The sequence below is a fragment of the Loxodonta africana genome, chromosome 5 (genome assembly GCF_030014295.1).
Source record: "Loxodonta africana isolate mLoxAfr1 chromosome 5, mLoxAfr1.hap2, whole genome shotgun sequence".
In the NCBI taxonomy this organism is placed as follows: domain Eukaryota; kingdom Metazoa; phylum Chordata; class Mammalia; order Proboscidea; family Elephantidae; genus Loxodonta; species Loxodonta africana.
The window spans coordinates 155686266-155711184 of record NC_087346.1 but is presented as its reverse complement, the minus strand read 5'-3'; the positions used below and the strand labels follow the sequence as shown (position 1 = coordinate 155711184).

Below are 24919 nucleotides of genomic sequence, written 5' to 3'. Positions count from 1 at the left end.
CCCCAGGGGACCAAGCCCGATCCCAGAGGCGAGGGTTTCTGAAAGACAGCTACTGTCTTTTACGACAATACCTTCTGTCACAGAATCGTTAGTTTTCATCTCTTGGGTAAAAAATAGGCACAGAAAAAGAACTGCCTGTTTGTAACAGATTCTGAAGACCCAGTAAAAGTCATCACCAAGTAACAGGGTCTTACCTTGAATCTCCACCTAGTGACAACTACAAATTTGAGTGTGTGGTCCTTGCCAAGGATTTCTTCATTGCATAATATGTCCAGCTAAGGGAGGAAAAAGATTTGACTTAGAAAGGGCTGACACACGAGTGTCAAACATGGCTTCGTGTTCACACACTTCACAGACGCTTAACAATTAGGTTACCAATTACGCCAGTTTAAAAGGATAAAACTTCTCGGTGCCTTTTTCTCTATTCGCATGTGAGTGAATATATACGGGAATACAGTCTGGCTCATTTATTCATTTACCTCTGCCTCACACCGTAAAAGAAATTTCGTGCAACATAAAGATCATAGCTCGCTAGCAGTGTTTCTGGTACAGAGGGTGTCACCTCCTATAAGACGGGCCACTGGAGTGAGGAGTGCCCTTTCCCACCTGGGCCTCCCTCAGAGCTGCCCTACGTCTCGGGAGGCCTGGGCGGGCACTCCACCATCATGGCTCCTGCCCCCGACTCTGGCTGAGCCCGCACGCAGGCTGTGCCCCTGCCCAGATGCTCCCGGCTTCTCACACATGGCTCCTGGCTGCCACCTGCTGTAGGGATGGTACCTAGCAGCCGCGGCGGGGAGGTCCCTTCCTTTCTCTGAGCCCTGCACTCCACACCAGGACACTGCTTGCCACGCTTCACTGTCACTGTCCCGGGACCTGGAGGGCGGCAAGAGCCCTGAGTCATTCTTGCTTTCCACTGTAGCCCCTGCACGTCGGCCCAGGGGTTTGCACACAGGACTAACAGAAACGCGGAGTTTGGAAACGAGCAGCTAGCCCCAAGGATCTCAAGGATCGTAAACGTTTAAGTTGGCTACAGGGTGATGCATCCTGTTACCTGGCACAGCAGGTGAGGGGGAGCCCCGAAAGGCCCCTGTGAGGGTATGAGGTGCATTTCCCTCCTGCTCCTGCCAGTCTAGCCTAGAGCACCTCAGTCAGCCTCAACCCAGCCTCCCCTACCCAACCCCCATGCCGACTCCACCCCACTCCTCCGGGCTCCCTCCCAGCCTGAGCCTCCCCCTACCCCCACACTGAGCCTCATCCATACCCCCAGGTCAGCTCCCCCCAACCTCAAGCCTCACCCACACCCCCTTCCAGCCTTTAGGATCTTGAAAGTCTCTCTTTCGTGCCATCCTGTCTCTGTCCCCTTCAGTCCCAGCTGGCAGCATCTTGTGAGTCTCCTGGGTAACCCCACCTCTAGTCCTGGCTTTTGCTGATAGGGCTGAGTGGGTCCATGAGTCACACACCTAATCTCTTCAGCAAAAGCTGTCCAGTCACACACCCTTGGCTTTTTCGCCAAAGCATGCTTTCCTGACAGCAAAACTCCTACGAATTTCTCAAATCGTCAAGTCCTGGTTCCCTTTGGCTTAGAAACCGCTTCCTCAATTTGCCTCTTTCCTTTCACGTTTCCCTGTAGTAACGGGGGAAAAGCGGGCTGCACTTTCAGGGCTTTGCTCACAGTCTCCTCAGCTAAGTACCCACGTTCACTGCTCACAAGCTCTGCTTTCCACACAACCACAGAGAACAGTAAAGAAGGCCTCCGGCCGCTGTATGCTAAGGGTCGCCTTTCCTCCAGTTCCCAATAACATATTCATTTCCTTCTGAGCGCTCGCTAGGATCTCCTTTACTGTCCACAGTCCTATCAACGATCTCTTCAAGGCAACCTAGTTCTATCACGTTTCTCAAAACTCTTCCGGCCTCTATTCATTAACCAATTCCAAAACCACTTCCGTGTTTTTAAGCATTTGTTTCAGCAGCATTCCACATTCCAGTACCAAAATCTGTGTTTATTTCTTGAGGCTGCTGTGACAAACTACCATAAATTTGGTGGCTTAAAGAAACAGAAAATTATTCTCTCAGTTCTAGAGGCCAGAAGTTCAAAATCAAGGTGTCAGCAGGGCAGCACTCCCTCTGGGAGCTCTAGGGAAGAATGCTTCCTTGCCTCTTCCGGCTTCTGGTGGCTGTCGGGAGTCCTTGGCGTTCCTTGGCTCGTGTCCACGTCACTCCAGTCTCTGCCTGTTTTCATGTGGTCTTCTCTTCAATGGGTGTCTCAAACCTCCCTCTGCCTTTCCTTTACAAGGACACTTGTCACTGGATGAGATCCACCCAGGGAACTCAGGATGACTTTCTCTCAAGAGCCTTAATTACATCTGCAAAGATTCTGTTTCCAAATGAGGTCACATTCCCAGGTTCCGGGGGCTAGGGTGTGGACATATCTTTTTGGGGGCACCATTCAACCTACCACTCTCTCCATAATACACCTTCGGTCTGCCTACTTCTCTCTATCCCGCTGCCACCACCCTGATCCATCTTTCCCAGAACACCTGCTACAGTCCCGACTGGCCTCTCCTGCTAATTTCCGCACCCAACAATCCACTCTGCCCATGGCCTGAGGGATCTTTTAGAACTCTACATCAAACCACGCACCCCAGGCACCCCAGCTTCAGGTCCTTCCAACGCCTTTTCTCTGCAGTTCTCTGTGCGCGGCTGGCTCCTACTGACAATCTACATCTCAGTACAAGTGTTAGCACCTCAGCAGAGTTCCCCAATAATGCCTGAGCTAAGGTGTTCACACAGCCCTCCACCTACCAACCCCACTACACACTACCAGATCACCAGGCTTTGTCTGATACTCGGTATTTATCACTATGTGAAGTTATTTGACCTACCTCCCCACCTATCAACGGTCTGCTGCCACCATCACACCCTGAGGTAAGATCAAGGAGAGCAGAACCTTATCTCGTGTGGTTCTTTTCAGTATGGCCAGTACCTAAAATTACTGCTCAAGTGAGTATTCATTGCAAGAAGATAACTGAGCCTCTCCAACGACAGTGAGTGTGCTCTCCTTCCAGAATGCTCTGATTATCGGGACCCGCCCCATGTGGCTCACTCCGCAGCCCCAGTGGGGCCTTCCTGAGGTCCAGAGGAGCCAGGCAGAATGCCTCCCACACCTGCTGTCCTCCCAGCCTGTTGTCCACATCCTGGGTGGCGCGCATGGCCGCTGTGTCATTCCTGGCTCAGCCTCCTCTGCGTACTTCCTGCACGTCAAAACCCTGCTGCTCCTGGTCTCCTCTTAACCTGCAAGCCCTGGGAGAGCACGCACCTCTGGACATTACAACACAGAGGGGACATCTGGCGTGTCTCTGAAATTAAAGACATGAATTCCTCCTCGTGGTGAAAAACTTGAATGCATTTTGAAACAGCTTCACACCCCTCCTGCCCCCGAGATTCTCTCCTAGTCCCCACTGCTCTTTCCTATCCCACTATCTGGAAAACAAATGGAAATTTTTTTCCTGATTTAAAACCTCTGAACAAAGTTGTAAAAGAAAAACAAAAACCCAAAGATTTTTAGAAGTATCATCTTCTACAAACAGGAAATAACTTACTATATTTTCTATTGTGGTTCAACTATACCTCATTGAAAGATGAAAGATTAAGTTTTTTGGCGATGAACTTCTTTAGATGTAAGACTGTCGCCTGGGCCGAGCAGCGGATCCATTTCCGTTTCAACCCTCGGAGTTTGCTGCTGTTGCATTCCAGACAGATGCTCACCTTGAAGACAGAGGACAGACATGCAGACAGGACTTGTTAAAAGGGAGTCCACGGGGCTTTTCTTTGGGTGCTTTCTTATACAGCTAATAATGCAATTAAATTTAAGAATGCTGACTTTTTTGAAATCAGAACTCTGCTTTGACCTTAAAACTGTAGAAAAATCATTTCACTTAAATTATTTGATACACAGTATCTTGGAATCTTGCCATCATAGGGAATTGAGACACAGAGGTAAACAAGGTGCCAAGGTCATGAACTGGCTAATGGCGGGGTCAGGATGCAAATAGGCTATGGGCCTCGAGAGTCCACGTGCTTCACCACCCCACTAACCCCCAATCCCCCAGAAAGAAAATACAGACTCTTTCTCACACTCGTGGAAAATGTGGGCACAAGTGGAGAACTGGAAAATCTCAACCCCCCAACCAGACAATGGTCGCTGACTGATAGGGAAAGAAGATAAAAATTAGGAGGAAATCAGTAGCCAAAATAGCCTACTTCACTTAGTTATGTAAGAATACGCTTCTCAAAGGCTCTTGGATTAAAAAGGAAAGAAATAATGAAATTATGGCCTCTTTAGAAATGAATGCCAAGGAGGGTGCTACTTGTCAAAGTCAAAGAATGAGGCCCAAAAAGCATTCAGCCTTAAATGCATTTTTTAAAAAGGGACAAAAACCACATAAACAAAGGTTTTAACTCAAGAAGCCAGAGAAAGAATAAAAATATGCCAAACTCGGTCAATTAAAAACAAAAAGTGGTTCTTCTGAAAAAAATCAATAAAACAGATAAATCTTTGGCATGTTTGGGATAAAAAAAGAAAAAGGCAAAAGTAATAATAACCATTGGGAATTTTTAAAACTGCAAACTCTGCAGCCCGACTTAAAACTAGAGGAGAATATACAACTTTATACCCGATAAACATAAAGATGTGCTCGAAAAGGATGTTTCCAGACTCTAGGCAAGGCTAGAGTTCCAGGCTCCTGTAACGGGGAGGGGTCAGGGCGGCAGCACTGACAGGACCTGGGACCCAGGAGACCTGCAGGTCTGGGGCCCCATCCGGGCTGGATGTCAACCAGAGGCTCAGGGGGCTCCTCCAAGTCTGAGAAGAAGTGTTCTAGGTAAGCGTACCTGAACAAAGGCTGACCCAGAAAGGCAGAAGTGTGGACAGACGACAGACACAGAGGTACTAAAAGGGCGCCCCAAGATGATTTTACGGAGGCGTTCTACCAACCCGCCAACAGGCGACATCTGCTATTTAAGCTGAATCAGAACCAGGAAAGAGGTGGAATGAACAATAGGCAGTTAAAATACAAAACTATTTCTGCGACTCCTTCTTCCCCAAAGCCTTTGTTGAATTTGAATTGTCTTTTCTCTTCTCCACTGGTTAGAAATGCCAACTTTATCACATCCTAAATTTCCACGGTTCTACTTCTGTTGTTATGTTGATCACTATCTTAAGGAGCAGCAAATAAATTCTACGGGTTTTTCAGTTGATTGTCTTAGATTTTATGTAACAATGACACCATCTGAGAATAATGGCATTTCTAGTTCTCATATACATATATCTCATTTCTTTTTTTTCCCCTATTGCGTGGGCTAGGACCACCGGAATCCTGTAGAGTAACAGTTGATAATGGGCACTTCTTCCTTGTTACTGACTTTAACAAGACTATGACTCTTTTTCACCATAAAGTATGATGATTATTATGTTTTTTTATATTAAAAGTTTATGAAGAAATGGGTATGGGATTTTATTATTTTATAGCATCTCTTTGACTGCTTAGGAACCCCTAGGTGGTGCAAACAGTGAGTGCTCAGCTACCAACCGCAGAGCTGGTGGTTTGACTCCACCCAGGGGTGATTTAGAAGAAAAGACCTGGTGACCTCCTTCTGAAAGGTCACAGCCACCGAACACCCCGTGGAGCACAGTTCTACTCCGACACACGCAGGGCTCGCCGGGAGTCAGGGCTGACGATTTAGGGTTCCTTCTGAAAGGTCACAGCCACCGAACACCCCGTGGAGCACAGTTCTACTCCGACACACGCAGGGCTCGCCGGGAGTCAGGGCTGACGGTTTAGTGTTCCTTCTGAAAGGTCACAGCCACCGAACACCCCGTGGAGCACAGTTCTACCCTGACACACGCAGGGCTTGCCGGGAGTCAGGGCTGACGGTTTAGTGTTTCTTCTGAAAGGTCACAGCCACCGAACACCCCGTGGAGCACAGTTCTACTCTGACACACGCAGGGCTCGCCGGGAGTCAGGGCTGATGGTTTAGTGTTTCTTCTGAAAGGTCACAGCCACCGAACACCCCGTGGAGCACAGTCCTACCCTGACACATGCAGGGCTCGCCGGGAGTCAGGGCTGACGGTTTAGTGTTTCTTCTGAAAGGTCACAGCCATTGAACACCCCGTGGAGCACAGTTCTACCCTGACACATGCAGGGCTTGCCAGGAGTCAGGGCTGACGGTTTAGTGTTTCTTCTGAAAGGTCACAGCCATTGAACACCCCGTGGAGCACAGTTCTACCCTGACACATGCAGGGCTCGCCGGGAGTCAGGGCTGACGGTTTAGTGTTTCTTCTTGAATCTCACAATGTAGTAAATGACACATGAACAGATTTCTCAAGGTTACGTTTTTACTTTTCTTTTAATACACTACTCAAGTCCAGGTTCTTTTACACGACATTTGTTTGTGCGCAGAAAGACTCCTGACAGACAGGCGCCAGATCACGCGCAGCCATCACCTGGGGCGTGGGACTGAAGAGACACAGGCACGCCGAGGGTGGAATGTACGTTTTTTATATTTAAGATGTTTACAGCCAGTGTAGTTACTTTGGTTCAAGAAAAGGAAGGAAGGAAGGAAGACTAAGGAGTTGGAAGGAAAAAAGCTAAGAAACAGTACTGAAATTTAATGCCTGTTTTCTTCCTCCCTCAGCCTTTTTATTTTTAAACGGATACAAACATTCCATGAAGGTTTTCCAGGGCACTGACTTTCCTGTCACGGCTTTATGACACACACTGGAACACGCACAGACGTGAACACCGGATCTACCTGCTCGTCACTTCTGTGATAATCGTTATCCTCTTCCTGCTTCTCTTCTGCCGTTTCTTTGTTGGAGCTGTCATCTGCTTTGGTTTCACCTTTTAGCACAAACGGAAAATACTGTATTATGAAATCCAAAATGCCAATCAGAATTTTTAAAAACATCTACAGTATACTCGAAGAGCTATTAAAAATTCATGCTAATAAGAGACTTTGAACCATAAAGAACATGTATGAGAGGCAAAGGAAACCTGTAGGAGATTTCACAGAATGTCTGTGGACGCATGCAGTACTCCTGAAAGGCAGAGGTCTTCCAAGCCGTCGACACCGCTATGAACAGGAAGCGGAAGCTGGTGCATGTGGGTTTATGGGCACGTGTATTTGGGGAGGGGTAGGCACAGGGGATGAAGAGTGGGACAGAAGCTGACAGAATGAACACAGCAAGCTCCTGCTGCCTCCCCCTGTGGCCAGAGCCGTTTCAATGCTATTCCCTGCTTACGACATCAACCTACTTCATGTGCCAAGAGGTGTGTGGAACCCGTCAGATCCCAATAACCTTCCCATGCACCCACGTACAAAGTTTTACCACTTTATAATACACACTACTTTTCGCAAGGCTTAAAAAGCAAAGTAAGCTTTAAAAATAAAACTTCCTCAACTTCTCTACAGCCAAGTGAGAAGCTTACTCACCATTCCGATGAGAATCTAAGTGCTGTTTTGCAGAACAAGCCTCCCCCTTGGTGTCTCCAGGTACCTCCATGCCCAGTTTGTGGTAGAATTCCCTCTGTTTTCTCATCTCCGCTATGAAAAATAAATACATAATCTTTGATCTTAAGCAGGCAATGAGTTATATTACAATTCTGTTCACAAATATCACATGAAGAAAATGGTGAGACTGGATTACGAATTTTTGAAGGCTGCTACTAATAAAGCCAGGAATGAATCTGGGCTATAAGTCCTCGGAGGCCCCTGGCAGCTCAGCACAGCAGGAAGCCCACCTCGACGGACTTGTGAGCTACTCAGCTTTGGCCAATCAGCACACCTGCCTCCACCTGACACGTATGTGCTGGGCACCCACCATGTACCAGGCGATCGAGCTGGGACACAGTGACTGGAGGTTTCTAGAATGTCATGTTTCTAGAATGTCAGGAAAGCATCTCCGAGAGCCGCCATTTGGGCTGAGATCAGCCACAAGGGGGCCAAAACGGGGACATCCAGCAAGAGAGAAGGAGTGGCTCCACGTGCAAACAAGGACACTTTGGACTCAACATTGCTGTTCTGATCTTCTGTGTTGCAGAACTAAACGATCATTTGGAGTTCAACAAATTTTGACCAGGGTGGCACTGGGGATCCATGACAAATCACCTGCTGATGACCTCGGGGGCTCACTCAACGGAATCAGGACTTCTGAGCGCCCACGGACCATGAGCCCAGCAGTTTAATGATCCAGGTGTCATCTAGCATGTCTGTGTTCTTTCACACCACCTTTACGGACCTCTGCCAGCTCGGGAAGGCCTTGTCACCATTGAGGAACCACAGAAAAGCTCTGGCTTCCCTAAGAGTGGGGGATGATGGTGATGACCGTGACGAGGAAAATGACATCTTGTCCTCCCAACCTGTAAGGATGGAGCTCTTCACAGCTGTGGCAACAAGGACGGCTGGAGGGACACAGAGCTGCTGCCCTAGTGCTGGGCTGGGCGGCCTCCCTCCCAGGCTCCTGCGTACCCTTGAAGGTGATGTCTGCCTGGCAGTGGATAAAGAGCGCCCCCTGGTGTCCGTGGCTAGCAGTCACAGTTCACCCGAAATCCTGGGCTATGCTAGGAAAGAACCCAAACGCCAGTACGCAGAGCAGAGCTCCCCACTGTAGAGCGCCCACACTCACTACAGCTGTCCTGTGGCCTTCGCCTTCTCCTGTGTTGTTACTAATGCCATTTGTCTGGATGACGAGACAAGGCCACCCAGCCTCCACCTGCCATCAGTCAGACCTGGCCAGTGACAGGCTTTAAAAATGGATGAAAAAAATGGATGAAAGCAGGACCAGTCGAATCCTTACACGCTGCAGGAAAAGATCAAGTCCAAGAGACCCAGGCCACTATTCATCCAATTTCACCAAGTAGCTCTATCAGTGTAACTCAAGACACCCAAGAACAAAGCCAAAGATGGCCAGCTTCCATGCAGAACCAAGCAGTGGGCAGGAAAGAAGCTTAAAAGCAAGCTGCTCTCAGGCCATCTCAGGTTTTACAACAGACATGCATTTAGACAGCAGCGTAAACTACCTCAACCGTAGACCGCCAGGTCCTTCTTCCTAGTCTGTCTTCATCTGCAAGCTCAACTGAAACCTGTCTGCCACAGGTGACCCTGCTGGCATTTGCATACTGGTGGCATAGCTTCTAGTGTCACGGCAACATGCAACCCACATGTGTCTGTCAGTTTGTCACACTGTGGGGACTTGTGCGTTGCTGTGATACTGGAAGCTATGCCACCAGTAGTTGAATGTCAGCAGGGTCACCCGTGGTGGACAGGTTTCAGCTGAATTTCCAGACGAAGGCAGACTAGGAAGAAGGACCCTGCAGTCTACTTCTGAAAAGATTTAACCACTGAAAACCTTATGAATAGCAGCGGAGCACTGTTTGACATAGTGCTGGAAGATGAACCCCTCAGACTGCAAGGCAGTCAAAAGACGACTGGGGAAGAGCTGCCTTCTCAAAGTAGAGTCGACCTTAATGATGTGGATAGAGTAAAGCTTTCGGAACCTTTGTCTGCTGATGTGGCACAACTCAAAATGAGAACAGCTACAAACATCCATTAATAATCGGAACGTGGAATGTACGAAGTATGAATCTAGGAAACTTTGAAGTTGTCAAAAATGAAACGAAACACATAAACATTGATATCCTAGGCATTTGTGAGCTGAAATGGACTGGTGTTGGCCGTTTCCAATCAGACAATCATATAGTCTACTATGCTGGGAAGGACAACTCGAAGAGGAATGGTGTTGCATTCATCGTCAAAAAGAACGTTTCAAGATCTATCCTGAAGTACAACGCTGTCAGTGATAGGATAATATCCATATGCCTACAAGGAAGACCAGTTAATACAACTATTATTCAAACTTACACACCAACCACTAAAGCCAAAGATGAAGAAACTGAAGATTTTTACCAACATCTGCAGTCTGAAATTGATCGAATTTGCAATCACGATGCATTGATAATTACTGGAGATGGGAATGTGAAAGTTGGAAACAGAGAGGGAGGATCAGTAGTTGGAAAATATGGCCTTGGTGATAGAAACTATGCTGGAGATCGAATAATAGAATTTTGCAAGACCAATGACTTCTTCATTGCAAATACCTTTTTTCACCAACATAAAAGGCGACTTTTTTTTTTTTTTTATACACATGGACCTCCCCAGGTGGAACACACAGAAATCAAGCTGACTACATCTGTGGGAAGAGACAATGGAAAAGCTCAATATCATCAGTCAGAACAAGGCCAGGGGCCGACTGTGGAACAGACCATCAACTGCTCCTATGGAAGTTCACGCTGACACTGAAAAAAAATTAGAACAAGTAGACAAGAACCAAAGTATGACCTTGAGGATGTCTCACCTGAATTTCGGGACCATCTCAATAACAGATTCAAAGTGTTGAATGCTAATGACCAACAACCAGATAAGCTGTGGAATGACATCAAGGACACCATACATGAAGAAAGAAGTCATTAAAAAGGCAGGGAAGAAAGAAGAGACCAGAATGGATTGTCAGAAGAGATCCTGAAACTTGCTCTTGAACATGGAGCTGCTAAACCAAAAGGAAGAATTGATGAAGTAAAAAAACTGAACAGATTTCAAAGGGCTGCTCGAGAAGACAAAGTTAAGTATTATAATGACATGTGCAAAGAGCTGGAGATAGAAAACCAAATAGGAAGAACACACTCAGCATTTCTCAAGCTGAAAGAACTGAAGAAAAAATTCAAGCCTCTAGTTGCAGTAGGGAAGGATTCTGTGGGGAAATAATTAAATGACTCAAGAAGCATCAAAAAAAAGATGAAGGAATACACAGAGTCATTACACCAAAAAGAACTGGTCGACATTCAACCATTTCGGGAGATACCATATAAGCAGGAACCAATAGAACTGAAGGAAAGAGTTCAAGCTGCTCTGAAGGCATTGGTAAAAAACAGGTTCCAGGAATTGACGGAATATCAATTGAGATGTTTCAACAAATGGATCGAGCGCTGGAAGTGCTCACTTGTCTATGCCAAGAAATTTGGATGAAGCTACCTGGTCAGCCGACTAGAAGAGACCCATATTTATGGCTATTCCCAAGAAAGGTGAGCCTACCGAACGCAGAAATTACCAAACAGTATCATTAACATCACATGCAAGTAAAATTTTGCTGAAGATCATTCGAAAGCAGCTGCAGCAGTGTATCAATAGGGAACTGCCAGAAATCCAAGCCAGGTTCCGAAAAGGACGTGGAACCAGGGATATCACTGCTGATGTTAGATGGGTCCTGGCTAAAAGCAGAAAGATGCTTGCCTGTGTTTTATTGACTATGCAAAGGCATTAGACTGTGTGGACCGTAACAAATTATGGATAACACTGTGGAGAATGGGAATCCCAGAACATTGTGCTCAACCCGTGCATAGACCAAGAGGCAGTCGTTCAAACAGAACAAGGGGATACTGCATGGTTTAAAGTCAGGAAAGGTGTGTGCCAGGGTTGTATCCTTTCACCATACCTATTCAATCAGTATGCTGACCAAATAATCCGAGAAGAACAAGGCATCAGGATTTGAGGAAGACTCATTAACAACCTGTGTTATGCGGATGACACAACCTTGCTTGCTGAAAGTGAACAGGGCTGGAAGCACTTACTGACAAAGATCAATGACCACAGTCCTCACTATGGATTACACCTCAACATAAGGAAAACAAAAATCCTCACAACTGGACCAATGAGCAACATCATGGTAAACAGAGAAAAGATTGAAGCTGTCAAGGATTTCATTTTACTTGGATCCACAATCAACGACCATGGAAGCTACAGTCAAGAAATCAAAAGACGCATTGCATTGGGCAAATCTGCTGCAGAAGACCTCTTCAAAGTGTTGAAAAGCAAACATTTCACCTTGAAGACTAAGATGCGCCTGACCCAAGCCATGGTGTTTTCAACCTCCTCCTATGCATGCGAAAGCTGGATGATGAATAAGGAAGAGTGAAGAAGAAATGATGCCTTTGAATTGTGGTGGTGAGAATAATATTGAATATACCGTGGGCCATCAAAAGAATGAACAAATCTGTCTTGGAAGAAGTACAACCAGAATGCTCCTTAGAAGCAAGAATGGCGAGACTACGTCTCACATACTCTGGACATGCTGTCAGGAGGGATCAGTCCCTGGAGAAGGACATTATGCTGGAGATGGACTGGGCAGTATTTTGTTCTGTTGTATATAGGGTCACTAATGAGTCGGAACTGAGTTGGTGGCACCTAACAACAATGTCAACAGTCCATGGTGCCATGCAGATTTCATTGTTATTGTTACTGTTGGTGTGGAAAATTCAAAGTCTAGGATATATTTTAATTTCATCCCTTAAAACGCCCTAGCAAAGGAACCAAAACCAAAACCGCTGCCGACGAGTCGATTCTGACTCATAGTGACCTAGCAACCCTATAGGACAGAGCAGAACTGCCCTATAGGGTTTCCACGTAGCGGCTGGTGGATTCGAACCATTAACCTTTTGGATGGCCACCAAGCTCTCAGCCACTGAGCCACCAGGGCTCCGGCAAAGGAACACATATTAGCAAAATGGGATTCTTTTTAAATTAGTTAATTTACTTCTCTAAACTCTTTTTTTTAATTAATACTAAACTTTTTTTTTGGTTATAAAAGCAAAACAAACAAAAACAAACTCCCTCATCCAAAAGAAAACAACTAAGCTGCTCAAATCAATAACCTATGAAGCACTCCGTGAAAAGTCATTTATGTGTGTTGACCGTGTAACGCATTACTGCACGTTTCGTCTACATGCTTGTCTTCTGCTAGACCCCAGCTTGAGAGTCCAGGACACGTCCTGGTCGTGGCCTGGACATATGCACACACCGCACAAACACAGAGCTGTGCAGGATCAAGGTGAGCACCAGGCGACATACTAAGATGGAAAACGGGGGCTACGCCTCAGGTCAAACAAAGGGAGATGAAATGTTGGAATGAAATGTGGCAAAACGCCTCCTGGGTCAGTTTAGAAATTTTGGGACTGGGCGGAAAACAGATGCATCCCTTAAATAATCATATAAAAGGTGGCTCAGGAAGGCAGGCCTGTAACGCACTACGTGGCAGGTCAGAGGCTGTTTCCCTCAGGGTCTCCAGAAAGGGCTGTGAACTTTACCATAAAACAGCCATTTTTTTTTTTTTTTTAAATTTTATTGTGCTTTAAGTGACAGTTTACATATCAGGTCAGTCTCTCATACAAAAATTTATAGACACCTTGCTATACACTCCTAGTTGCTCTCCCTCTAATGAGACAGCACAGTCCTTCCCTCCACTCTCTCTTTTTGTGTCCATTCAGCCAGCTTCTGACCCCCTCTGCGCTCTCATCTCCCCTCTAGACAGGAGCTGCCCACATAATCTCATGTATCTACTTGATCCAAGAATCTTACTCTTCACCAGCATCATTTTCTATCCCATGGTCCAGTCCAATCCCTGTCTGAACAGTTGGCTTTGGGAATGGTTTCTGTCTTGGGCTAATAAAAGGTCTGGGGACCATGACCTCTGGGGTCCTTCTAGTCTCAGTTAGACCGTTAAGTCTGGTCTTTTTACGAGAATTTGAGGCCTACATCCCATGGCTCTCCTGCTCCCTCAGGGGTTCTCTGCTGTGTTGCCTGTTGGGGCAGTCATCAGTTGTAAGACAGCCAATTCTTACCTCAACACTGGAAGTGAGTCTGCTTCAAACACTCATTTTAATTTCCATTCCCTTTATTTTTCAACTATCAGAATGCCTAAGAATTGGAAATGACAATACTCAGTGCTGGGTATACACTATCCACAGAAATGTTAATTGGGATAACTCTTCAGGAAGGTAATTTGGCAATATGTATCAAAAATATTTAAAAAGCTATCTGGCAACCCACAGATTCTACTGCTAGTAATCTACCCTAAGGGAATGAACAGGGAAACACATAAAAAGATACAAATCCAGATATTTTTTGAAGACCTATGTATGATACTGAAAAATCAGAAATAAATGCTAAATGTCCAACGACAGGGTCTGGGTTAATCAGGAGAGCCAACCACCTGGCCGCATATGCCCAGTCTTATCCTACCACTGCAGACACCTATAGATGACGCTCGTAGGTGAGGCTGATAGAGCCTCAGAGTCCTTCTCTACATTACATTCGCGATATCCACTACCATCCACTATGGATACAGTTGACACGCAAGATGAATCCAATGTGTCTGCTATTCTGGGTGAGAGTATGAGCCATCTATTCGATGGAATACTACACAGCCATTAAAAAGGTGATACAGCTCTACATTTACTGACACAGAACAAGCACCACAATCCATTGCTATGAAAAAGATTATGGAACAATATATGTACTATGAACTCATTCTTTGTAACAATTTACAAGGCTGTAATACTGGTATGAAGAGGATGGTGTGAAAATTCAGAGGAGGGGGCACAGGAGCATGAGGAGAGGCCCATGAAAAGTAACGATGATCCCTGAAGGGACCGAATTACTGGGCTGAAGGCTGTGGGGATCGTGGTCTTGGGGAACATCTAGCTCAACTGGTGTAATATAATTTATAAAGAAAATGTTCTACATTCTATTTTGGTGAGCAGTGTCTGGGGTCTTAAAAGCCTGTGAGCGGCCATCTAGGATACTCCACTGGTCTCACCCCATCAGAAGCAAGGGAGAATGAAGAAAACTAAAGTCACAACGGAAAGATTAGTCCAAAAGGCTAATGGGCCATGACTACCACAGCCTCCACCAGGCTGAATTCAGCACAACTAGATGCTGCCTGGCTACCACCAAGGACTGCTCTGACAGGGATCACAATAGGGGGTCCCAGACTTAGCTGGGGAAAATGCAGAGCAAAATTCTAACTCACAAAAAAAGATCAGACTTATTGGCCTGACAGAGACTGGAGAAACCCTGAGGGTATGGCCCCCAGACACCCTTCTAGCTCAGTAATGAAATCACTCCTGAGTTTCACCCTTCAGCCAAAGGTTAGACAGGCCCATAAAACAAAACTAGACTAAAGTGGCACACCAGCCCGGGGACAAGGATGAGGAGGCAGGAGGGACAGGAAAGTTGGTAATAGGGAACCCAAGGTGGAGAAGGGAGAGTGTTGACATGTTGTGGGGTTGGTAACCAATGTCATGAAACAATATGTGTACTATTGAACGAGAAACTAGTCTGTTCTATAAACCTTCATCTAAAGTACAATAAAAAAAAGGCCAAAAAAAAAGTAAAGGTTGTAGTCTTTGATTTTCAAAAGCTAAATAAATAAACGCAACAATGAATGGGGCTTTGAATCTACCAATGTAACTCACTATACAGGTAGTTCCAGACTTACGACAAATTCATGTTAGGATAAACTGCACTTCGATCATTTTTTTTGTTGTAGCACGTAATTTGCTGATGTTATTCTCAGATGTTCACTCTCAGGTGTTCACTTTTATGATTTACTGTTCAAAACACTGCCAGTTTTATAAAACTGCTTAGAATAAAAGGCCCTGGTGGCGCAGTGGTTAAGAGCTATGGCTGTAAACCAAAAGGCTGGCAGTTTGAATCCACTGGCTGCTCCCTGGAAACCCCGCGTGGCAGTTCTACTCTGCCCTATAGAGGCGCTATGAGTTGGAATCGAGCTGATGGCAAAGAGTTTTGTTTGGTTTTGGTTAAAAATAAAAACTAAAAAAAAAAAAAGGTATTTGACTTACATCAGAACCAACTTAGGACGGAGTTGTTGGAATGCAACCCCACTGAAAAACGGAAACCACTGATCACCTCAAGGCATGCAGAAAAAGCATCTAAGTTGAACATCCACTCCTGCTAAAAGCTCTCGGCAAACTAGAAAGGGAAGGGAGATTCCTCAGTCTGACGATGGGCATCTATGCAACGCTAATACCACACTTAGCGGGGAAAGACTGAATAGCCCTCTAAGATTCAGAACAAAGCAAGAATGTCTATTCTCTCCATTTATATTCAGGATTACACTGGAAGTTCTAGCCCCAGGGTTGGCAACCTTTTTCTTGAGTGGACCAAATGGTAAGTATTTGAGGCTTTTTGGAATATGTAGCAAAATTAAGATATTATATAGGTACTTATATAACAGGGCAGAAAATAAATTTTTACAATTCTTTTAGTGATGAAACTCAAAATACAGGAATAATAAATGAGCACAACTGACTGTAACACACTTCTACTAATGACCCAAGCCATGGTGTTTTCAATCAATTCATATGCATGCGAAGGCTGGACAATGAATAAGGAAGACTGAAGAACTGATGACTTTGAATTATGGCGTGGGCAAAGAATACTGAATACACCATGGACTGCCAGAAGAACAAACAAATCTGTCTTGGAAGAAGTATAGCCAGAATGCTCCTTAGAAGTGAGGATGTCGAGACTCTGTCTTATGTACTTTGGACATGCTATCAGGAGGGTTCAGTTCCTGGAGAGGGACATCATGCTTGGTAAAGTAGAGGGTCAGTGAAAAACAGGAAGGACCCTCAACAAGATAGACTGACACAGTGGCTGCAACAATGGGCTCAAACATAGCAAGGATTGTGAGGATGGTCAGGACAGGGCAGTGTTTTGTTCTGTTGTACACAGGGTCCTTATGAGCCAGACTGACTAGACGGCACCTAACAGTGAAAAGACTGGCATCTCTTTTTGAGTAGAAAATATGCTTAACTGGAGTTACGTTAGTACTCCCTATCATCAACAACGATTCTAAGGATGGCACAGGACCAGGCAGCATTTCGTTCTGTGGCACATAGGGTCACTATGAGTCGGAACCAACTCGATGGCATCTAAAAACATCATTATCATCAAAACTGATTGCAAACGTTCACCAGTTGATGCTCACCTGTAACGAGGTTTTATGTATTTCATCTTTGAAAATGCATTTTCAGACAGGAATACTGCTCTCAAATCCGTGAGCATGATCTGTGTCTGAGCATACTCATCGATGAGAAGGCATTCGTGGAACTCTATTAAATTCCTTAGATTTACCTTGTAGTATGCCGTTAAGTCACAGATCAATTGCTTCCAAGTGACAGGTGGAAGCGCCTCAACTGTGCAGTTAAATGGATGCTGAAATGTGGACACTTCCTTTGCACTTGCACTGAGGTACAAAAACACTGGTGGAATGTAGCTAGGGCTCAGAAAACACAGCCGCTGCAGGTCTGTGTGGGAACAGGGACTGTGCTTCTTGTCTTAGCTTTGACAGCACAGGAACTGTGTACAGCAGCCTGACACTCTGTGATACAAACATTAGCTGTCATTAGAATTATTTTACTACAGCGTGGGTTTCACATATAAGCACTGCTCTGCCTTGTATTTTAGGTTGAATTCATTAAGAAACATTTCAGGTCTTCGGCAAAAGCTAATCTGCAAAGTTGTTCAGTGTTTGACAAGAGTGGTTTATCTCATTCAGAAAATTTCCAATTTCTGCCCTTAGCTAAAAAAAGAAAAAAAAAAAAATCACAATAAAACTTTACTACTGCTAAGCTATTGAAACACGTTGTGACAGGGTAAGTCAGTTTATTCAGCTTGTAACTGGTAAAAATTCACAGAACTGATGATGATTAAGTCCACAGACTGAATGAAGTCTACCGTTGACACTACTGAATCAGTAATGCATGACAGATTCAAATATTTTCTGCCAAGTACGTACTCATGAATAATACAATGAACTTTAAACACCAGCGAAGCTTTAAACATCTTACATTTTTACAACCTTTATAAATTTGTCCAACTACAGTAAACCTTTTTCAGATCCACATGTGTTTTTAAACACCATTGGTTGTAACATATCTTAGCAGATTCCACCTCAGGTCACACAGAAGGAATGTCTTCTCAATTTTTAGAAAATACTCTTGGCTATAGTTCCATGTAGCTATCTATCTATAAAAAAAAATAGAGACTAATTATTCAGTCACTTCATACTTGTCATTTACAACTCAAATATGCAACAAGTGAGCAGTACAAAATTGGCACGAAACGAGAGACTGAAAGGGCTGACTCAATAGGGGGAGAGCAAGTGGGAGAAGGGAGTAAGATGTATGTAAACCTACATGTGACAGACTGATTGGAATGGTAAATGTTCACTTGAAGCTTAATAAAAATTAATTAAAAAAAAAAAAAAGAAGTGAGCAGTATTGATAGCATTTATTCATCAAGAGCCAAGGAAAACCCACTTGAGGTCATTTGCCTTGTTTTTTAATTGACTATTGATGTTGCTGCCCATGTCCTCAACTCTTCAAGCAACTGTTCGTGCAAAGGCGAATAATGAACCTAAACAAGCTTATTTTCTCCAGGTGTGTGCTTTGATTGCTGCAATCAAACACTACTTAATTAATTCACCATCGATACACGGCTTTCCTTGTTTGGTGAACAAATGAACCACTCTGAAACTTACTTTGACTGCAGTCTTTTCATTTTTTAATTTTTGTAAGGAAATTCTGCTGTGATGAGACATTCTGTTTTAAATTTTCAGTGTTTTCTAAACATTGCTTTCCTTTGAATTGGGAATATTCTTGTTGTTTGGTGCCGTCGAGTTGGTTCCAACTCATGGTGACTCTATGTACAACAGAACAAAACCTTGCCCAGTCCTGCGCCATTCTCATAATCATTGTTATGTTTGAGCCCACTGTTGCAGCCACTGTGTTAATCCATCTCATTAAAGGTCTTTCTCTTTTTCACTATCTACTTAACCAAGCATGATGTCCTTCTCCAAGGACTAGTCCCTTGTGATATAACATGTCCAAAGTACGTCAGACAAAGTTTTGCCACCCTTGCTTCTAAGGAGCACTCTGGCTGTACTTCTTCCAAGAGAGATTTATTTGTTCTTCTGGCAGTCCATGGTGTACTCAATATTCTTCACCAACACCATAATTCAAAGGCATCAATTCTTCGGTCTTCCTTATTTATTGTCTAGCTTTCCCATGCATATGAGGCAACTGAAAATACCATTGCTTGGGTCAGGTGCACCTTAGTCCTCAAAGTGACATCTTTGCTTTTTAACACTTTAAAGAGGTCTTTTGCAGCAGATTTGCCCAACACAATACATCGTTTGATTTCTTGACTGCTGTTTCAATGGGCATTAATTATGAATTGAATGAAATCTTTGAAAATTTCAATATTTTCTCCGTTTATCATGATGTTGCTTATTGGCCAGTTGTGAGCATTTCTGTTTTCTTTATGTTGAGGTATAAGCCATACTGAAGGCTGTACTTGTTGACCTTCATCAGTAAGTGCTTCAAATCCTCTTAACTCTCAGCAAACAAGGCTGTGTCATCTGCATATCAGAGGTTGTTAATGAGTCTTCCTCCAATCTTGATGCCCCGTTTTTCATATAGTCCGGCTTCTCAGATTTTGCTCAGCATACAGACTAAATAATTGTGATGAATGTTTAATCTAGTAATTTCAATGTATATTCTATTCTGTAGCAGAGCTACAGTGTCCTTATAGCTGTGGGTGGCATCAATGATTAAGTATTTGGCTGCTAACTGAAAAGGTGGCAATTTGAGTCCACCCAGAGGCACCTCAGAAGAATGGTCTGGCAATCTACTTCCAAAAGATCACAGCCATTGAAAATCCTTTGGAGCGCAGTTCTATTCTGACACACAAGGGTTGACCATAAGCTGGAATCAACTTGAAACCACCTGTTTTTTAATTTTTATAGTGTCTTTGCATGATAAACACAACGATCTGCCATCTAATTCAGTAAGAAAATAATCCAGGCTTCATTGTGCCTTAAAGTGCAACATTTGAAATCACTTTCCTCCTGTTTCCTAGTTCTGATAGGTATGCACTGGTAATACCAAAAATATTCTCGATACAGTGATGTGCGTGGCATCTGAAAGGTTGTCAAGTTATAACCGTGTCCCTGAGACAGGTGGCACACTGGGCAGCAGGGTGAAGCAATGAGAGTGCCACACATGGTTTCGGCCACAACTTCTCAACTGTGCCATTGTATTGTAAAAGCAGCCAGACAATATGTAAGTGAATGAACATAGCTGTGTTCCCATAAGACTTTATGTGCAATCAGATTTTAATTTCATATAATTTTCAGGTGTCACAAAATAGTGTTCTTTTTTTGATTTTTCCAACTATGTAAAAATGTAAAAAAATTACTCTTAGCTCGTGAACTGTATGAAGTCAGACGGCAGGTCAGATTTGGCCTGCGGTCTGTAGCTTGCCAATTCCTGCTCTAGCCAGTGCAATAAGGCAAGAAAAAGTAATAAAAATGCACGTGGCTCTTGGCCCAACATCTCACTCTACTTCCAGAAGAAAACCAACAGATCTGTGTATCCATATTCACAAAAGTATGTGTAAGGATACTCAAGGAAGCTTTTTTTTTTTTTTAAAGCAAAAGATGGGAAATAATTTAAGTATCTATCCACCTGTTAAAAAGAATAAAATGCCAGGCAGCCATTATCAAGAATGGAGCAGAGTCTAACGCACTGATGCTCATCTCAAAGCTACAATGAAATGAAAAAGCCAGGTGCACCACAGTGTGAGTACTAGCTGTGGGGAAATGGGGAAGTGGTGCTGAAATATTTAAAAAACGGATAATTTGAGACATTTTATTGATGAAGATGACCCTTCAGGCAAGACAGTTTTAAAATTCTAAGAACAAAAAGAAACAAACAAAAAAATACCAAGGCAACTCAGAAAACAGAACTGAGCCAACCAGCAACTGCTTAATCCAGAAAGCTACTAATTTGTATTTCCTCAAAAGTACACAGGAGGACGGAAGCTACCCACTGACATACAGCTTCTGCATCAGAGGAAGTCTCAAATCTAAAGTGGGAACAGGAAAGAAAAGTCAAAGTACTGAAGTGGTTTGCAAAGAGCAAGTTAGTAAATGGACAGGTTTAAAGTCTTACTCTTCAAGAAATAAACCTGGAATCTCCAGGGTCAATGCTTTATCTCATCATTAGACTGCCAAGGTTAAAATATGTTGTAGATTACAGGAGGACCAGGAGGAGGGTCTCCGGCCTGAGAAAGTAGGTTTATACGCTCCTGGCACAACAAAGAAAACCCCCAAAACTGTAGAGTCATCATTAACAAGAGTCATGCTGTTAAAGGGTTTCAGGTTCATAATCTTTCTAAAGAGCAACATATGTTCGAAAGTTTGAGACAAGAAAAAAAAACTGTTTGCCTAGACAGAATATACTGGATGACAGTGCCACACAGTGGGAGTCTCTTAGACCCTTGATTTCTTCACCTTTAAAATGGAGTTAATAGCTACATTAGCCTGTTGAGAAGATGAAGTAACTTGTGAAAAACTCCTTGCGTTGGGAGTAAACAACTTGTTATTCAAAATAGTGAGTATAATCTTTATACTTTCACTATTTTCTTCACAAGCAAAAGCTCTATTAAGAAAGGTATTAAACTAGACTGTGCCTGACGACCGCTACCAACTGGGACTACAACGGGTAGTCCCAGACAGAGTGGGAGAAATTGTAGGACAAAAGATCATATTCACCAAAAAACACCAGTCTTACTGGTCTGACAGAGAATGAAGGGACCCCTGGCCTTAAGACACCCTTCTGACCTGGAACTAAAGCCATTCCCGGAGACCATCTTCCAGCCAAACATCAGACAGGCCCATAAAATAGACATTAACACCTGGGGGGGAATATGCTCCTTAGAAAAACCAATTATAAGAGATCAAAAGGGCAATACTTGCCCAAAGCAAAGCTGAGAAGGCAGGAATGGGTAGAAAATCCAGATGAAAAGAATGGGAAACCGAGGGCGGAAATGGGGAGGGTGCTAACATACTGTGGGAAATGAAGCCAAGGCCATGAAACACTTTATGTGCCAACTATAGAATGGGAATCTAATTTGCTCTGTAAACTTTCATCTAATGCACAGTAATAAAAAAATAGATAGATAAATTAAAAAAAAAAAAACAAACAGAAAGGGCTCAGTCAAAGAATGTGATCAATGTCACTAAATGGTACATGTAGAAACTGTTGAATTGGTGTATGTTTCGCTGTGCCTATTCTGAACGAGAACAAAATAAATAAAATCTAGAAAAAAATAAATAAAATCACAAGAGAAAAGGCTAAAAGAAAAAAGAAAGGTATCAGTGAGCACCCAAGCACCGGACTGTTGGTGTTGAAATACCACTGACCACTAACAGAAACCTGGGCCATGGGGAAAGGGCTGGTTCCACACCTGGGCAGAAAATATACAACCTGAGCCTGGGACACCTTGCTAGCCAGAAAGCAGAGGAGCTATCTGAGACTACTAGGGTTGTGTCAAAGCCATGCAGGAGCTCAGGTAAAGGGGTGCTTACTGGCCAGGGATCAGGTACTTTCAACTTAAAAAAGGGTAATAGCAGCAATCAGCTGAAAACACACAAAATGTGGTTAAATCCGTCTAACTGAGGTGGTTGTAGAGTGCTAATGAACTGACTCAGGATCTTGAGAACAATGGGAAAGCCTTACGCATTTGCCCTGCCTTTCCTATACAAACGGAACCTCAGGGACACCCAACAGTGAAGTCTGTCGTCATGGAAGCAGTCCACCATGCACTATTTCACTACCTTCAATGAACGTGACTGTCAAGGGCTGCAAACAGGACACACAGAGACAATCACATGGTATCTGTCTCCAGATGGAAGAGCACAACTCTACCTGTGAAGGGGGCTTGCCAAAAATGCAAACCACAGTCAGACCAAGCCTCCAAATCCAACTGCCAATTTTGCCAGTTTACGGGAAACGCAGAGGACACCATGGAGATGTTATCAGCAAATCCAGACCTGGGGACTGTACAGGACAGGCACAGCACACCAGGAAAAGGGGAACCCAGAGAGATGCAGCAGACACATCAGTGGCCCCAGGTGTGGGCCTTGTGTGGATACTGAAATAAAACAAAACCACGGCATTTTTGAGACAACTAGAAATTCCAACACTAACTGAATATCAAGGAATTGCTATTATTTTTTTACGTGTTAAAAGGTATTGTGGTTTTTCAACTCCCACAGCCTCCACGAGACTGAATCCGGCACAACTAGATGGTGCCCGGCTACCACCATAGACTGCCCCGTCAGGAATCGCAACAGGAGGTCCTGGACAGAGCTGGAGACAAATGCAGAACAAAATTCTAACACACACACAAAAAAGACCAGATTTACTGATCTGACAGAGAATGGATAAATCCTGAGAATATGGCCCCTGGACACCTTTTTCACATTAAAAAATAAATAAATAAATAATATATATATATATATATATACATATATATATATTTTCTAAATGAAGTCACTACTGAGATTCACCTTTCAGCCAAAGATAAGACAGGCCCGTAGAACAAAACGAGACTAAAGGGGCATACCAGCCCAGCGGCAAGGATGAGAGATGGCAGGAGGGGACAGGAAAGCTGCTAGTGGGGAAACCCAGCTCAAGAAGGGGAGTGTTGATATTTTGTTGGGTTGGCAACCAATGTCACAAAACAATATGTGTATTAATTGTTTAATGAGAAACTAGTTCACTCTGTAAACCTTCATTTAAAGTACAATTAAAAAAAAATAATAAAAAAGGTATTGTGTTTTTTTTTTTTTGAAAAAAAAAAAAAGATTCCCTATCTTTTCAGGATACATGTGGAAATATTTACAGATAAAGTCCTATGAGGTGGGTAGCTGGGGGGGAGCAGCGATGGAACAAGACTGTGAGCTGCTGGCTGCTGAAGCTGGGTAATGAACACGTGGGCATTCTTTACATGATTCTATTTTTATATGTTTAAAATATTCCGTAATTTAAAAAATTTTTTTAAAGCATTCGTATTTTATTTTGATGTATTCTTTGCCTTTTCCCAGGGCTAAAAGGCTGCGATATCAGGCTTAAATCCACCTTTCAAGTATCAAAAGGTTGGTCGTTTCTATCCCTTTCTATTGACTCAGGAAATCTAAACTCTTCATGTATAAATTCTGTAAACAGCAAAAACAAAACAAAACAAACAAACAAAAAATCTTACTCCCTAAAGTAGGTATTAAAGGCCAGATACAACGTCTCCTGATTTAATGTATCAAACTGTATTTTAAATTAAAAATCTATTTTGAAATATAACAATTCAGAAAACACAACCCAAATGAATTCTTCCCACATCGTATCTTTGAGAGAAAACGCACCTACGTTTCACCAGTGGCCCCCAGTCCCGAGCCTAAACCTGCACGCTAAGGCGGTGGCCCATCCTGGCCTCTCTGCCCCGTCACCACTCACACCCAGACGACGAGCAGCAGCTCCAGCCTTCAGAGCTGGGGAAAAACTGAGCCGACGGTTCCTAAGTAATGTATTCCTGCTTTCAGGGTAAGCACCCTGGTGGTGCAGTGGTTAAAGCAGGCGGCTGCTAACCGGAAGTTCTGCGGTTCGAACCCACCAGCTGCTCTGCAGGAGAAAGACGTGGCAGTCCGCTTCCGTAAAGATGTACAGCCTCGGAAACCCTACGGGGCAGTTCTGCTGTGCCTTACAGAGTCACTGTGAGTCGTGATTGACTCGATGGCAGTGGGTTGGGTTTTGGGCTGGTTTTCAGGGTATTTGTACTAAGTAATATCTGCTTCGTTCTCAGTGTGATCTAAGATTTAATGCACTCAGGCTGTTTCCGAAACATCCGCGCTAAACTCTAACGATATGGTAGCATCTGCTCCGCTGCCACCGCTCCTTCTGTGAGGGAGGTAAGGTGCTGCTGCGGGCAGGGAAGGAAGCAGGGCCTGGAAGATGTGGATGGGATCCAGAGGGGCCCTCCCCATCCAGCCCACACCTCCTGCTGCCCATGCAGCCTGCTGTATAGGGGAGGCCTTCACCACTGACCACTGCACCCCCGATGCCCAAACGAGAACTGGCAGGTAACAAATGTGCAATCAAAACTTGTT

At 44.0% G+C, this 24919-nt stretch overlaps 1 protein-coding gene across 4 annotated transcripts in view; it reads right to left on the bottom strand.

Moving 5' to 3' along the window:
* The window catches only part of PCGF3 (polycomb group ring finger 3), a 92046-nt gene that overhangs the window by 5461 nt on the left and 61666 nt on the right, over window positions 1-24919 (bottom strand). For all 4 annotated transcript variants that reach the window (XM_064286098.1, XM_023549723.2, XM_023549724.2 and 1 more), the window contains 4 exons: window positions 7492-7602; window positions 6811-6899; window positions 3628-3765; window positions 195-275 (listed from right to left, as the gene is read on the bottom strand). In XM_064286098.1, coding sequence (XP_064142168.1) covers window positions 195-275; window positions 3628-3765; window positions 6811-6899; window positions 7492-7602 — 419 coding nt within the window. The remainder of the gene's footprint in view (window positions 1-194; window positions 276-3627; window positions 3766-6810; window positions 6900-7491; window positions 7603-24919) is intronic.